The sequence below is a fragment of the Crocodylus porosus genome, unplaced genomic scaffold (assembly GCF_001723895.1).
Source record: "Crocodylus porosus isolate Cpor-Errol unplaced genomic scaffold, CroPor_comp1, whole genome shotgun sequence".
In the NCBI taxonomy this organism is placed as follows: domain Eukaryota; kingdom Metazoa; phylum Chordata; order Crocodylia; family Crocodylidae; genus Crocodylus; species Crocodylus porosus.
Window position 1 is genome coordinate 100654018 of NW_017728947.1, and position 1848 is coordinate 100655865.

The 1848-nt window shown below is 37.3% G+C and overlaps 1 protein-coding gene across 1 annotated transcript in view; it reads left to right on the forward strand.

The window, feature by feature from the left end:
- The window catches only part of TDRD9 (tudor domain containing 9), a 138136-nt gene that overhangs the window by 110413 nt on the left and 25875 nt on the right, over positions 1 to 1848 (forward strand). Inside the window, exon 26 of the mRNA XM_019551158.1 lies at positions 800 to 1012. Within this exon, the coding sequence (XP_019406703.1) occupies positions 800 to 1012 (213 nt within the window). The remainder of the gene's footprint in view (positions 1 to 799; positions 1013 to 1848) is intronic.

The following is a 1848-nucleotide window of genomic DNA, read 5'->3' on the forward strand; positions in this document are numbered from 1 at the left end:
GTGAGAGTCTGCGGCGAGCCCTGGCTCCAGCTCCGGCTCTGGCGGCCATGCCCAGCAGAGCCCGTGCTTGCGGCCATGTCTGGGGGGGGGCAGGGAATACCTGGGCGCGGGGAATACACAGACTGTTTTACGAAAATAAAATTTTCCACAGGTTATACATGGGTGTGGGTTATATCAGTGTGTGGGCTATATGCGCGAAAATACGGTACTGGTTTTCTTCATTCATAATTAAATTCCAGTTTCTATCCAAATTGATTTTGACTTGTGTATATTGGAAAAAACCCTCTAGGGAATAGTTATTGTAATTTTTTGTGGAAAAATATAAGCTACAATTTGCTTAGATAAAACTTGTATAGACGTGGTATATTTTGACTTGCAGAAAAGTCCCAGATTTAGTATCAAACTATTATAGTTGCAAATAAACAATTAATGAGAATCAGCTTTTGTGGAAAATAACTAAAAGTACAAATGCAAAATAAGATTGCTTTTAATTACTTTGATTTAAGTAAATTCATCATGTCAGTTTGCATACCCAAAGCATTTCTGAGTTTACACCAAGTGGTTACGTGATGATAATATGTTTCTTATTTACAGAACCTGGTGAAATTACAGATGTTATGCTTCACTGCTTAAACAGCCTATTGTGCTAGTCAAGATTAAGAAAGTTGTATTGTACTTTTCCTAAAGGAGAGTATAACATTTTTGAACACTAAGAATAGAAAGTATATACATATGAGACAATTGGAATAGCTTACAAAAATCAGACTTTTCTAAGCATGTTATATCCTGGTGTTTGTAGGTAGTCGAAGTTGGACACTTCTGGGGTTACAGAATAGATGAAAACAGTCTGACTTTACTCCAGACCCTAGCTGATGAAATTAGTCGCTTTGTCCTGATGCCTCTGCCAGAAAGTCCACATCCAGATTTAGTTTGTCTGGCACCATTTCCTGAATTGGAAAACAAAAGATACTACAGAGCTCGGATCCTGTATGTTTCTGGAGATTCAGCTGAGGTACAGTAATATGTTGTGTCATATTGAGTAGGTAAGACATAATTGGGTTAACAATCTTGCAGCTGCACTTTTTTAATTAAATGCTTTTTTTAGTGAGGTAATTGTTGCAAAGAAATCTGTAAAACCTTGTGACAGGGGCAGTTAAGAAGTAGAACAGGCATTTTCCTTGAAATTAAAAGGAGAATATTATTGATGGAAAAGAAAAGTAAATGTTGTTGTTTCATGTGTGCCGAGATGGTAGATGTAAAAACTGAAAACAGGTTGCAGCTGCACAAGATATTTTGTTTTAGAAGCACAATGATGGAGGAATATGCTGGGTCAGTGAGTTCAGTCCTTTGGTAAAACTGGTGACCATATCATACAACTCCATTCTTATACTGATCTCTGGCTCCATCTTTCCTATTACTTCAGTTGAAAGGTTGTTTGGATTATCATGGATGAGATGGTGAGAAGCTCATCTTCTAATTTTCAGTTTATCTGTATTTGTGTCCAGTTTTTGCCCTTTGACTTTTCCTTCTATCATGTTTACTATTCTGATCTACTTACAGGAAGAAATCATCTTCTTTCAGTCTTCATATTGCTAGAGTAAGCAAGACGTGCTCAGAGTCTCTTGTCACAAAATAGGCTCTGCATCCTTTAGATTGTCCTAGTCATCCTTCTCTGGACTCATTTTAGTTTGAAGTTAATGCTTTTGAACAGAAAAAACCAGACCTGTATAGAGCATTGCTGAAGAGGTCTTATTAATGCCTTGTACAAAGGCATTAGTACTTTTTCTGTGTCTACTGAAAATACCTCATCTCACAGAATCATAGAAGTAGGGTTGGAAGGGACCTTGT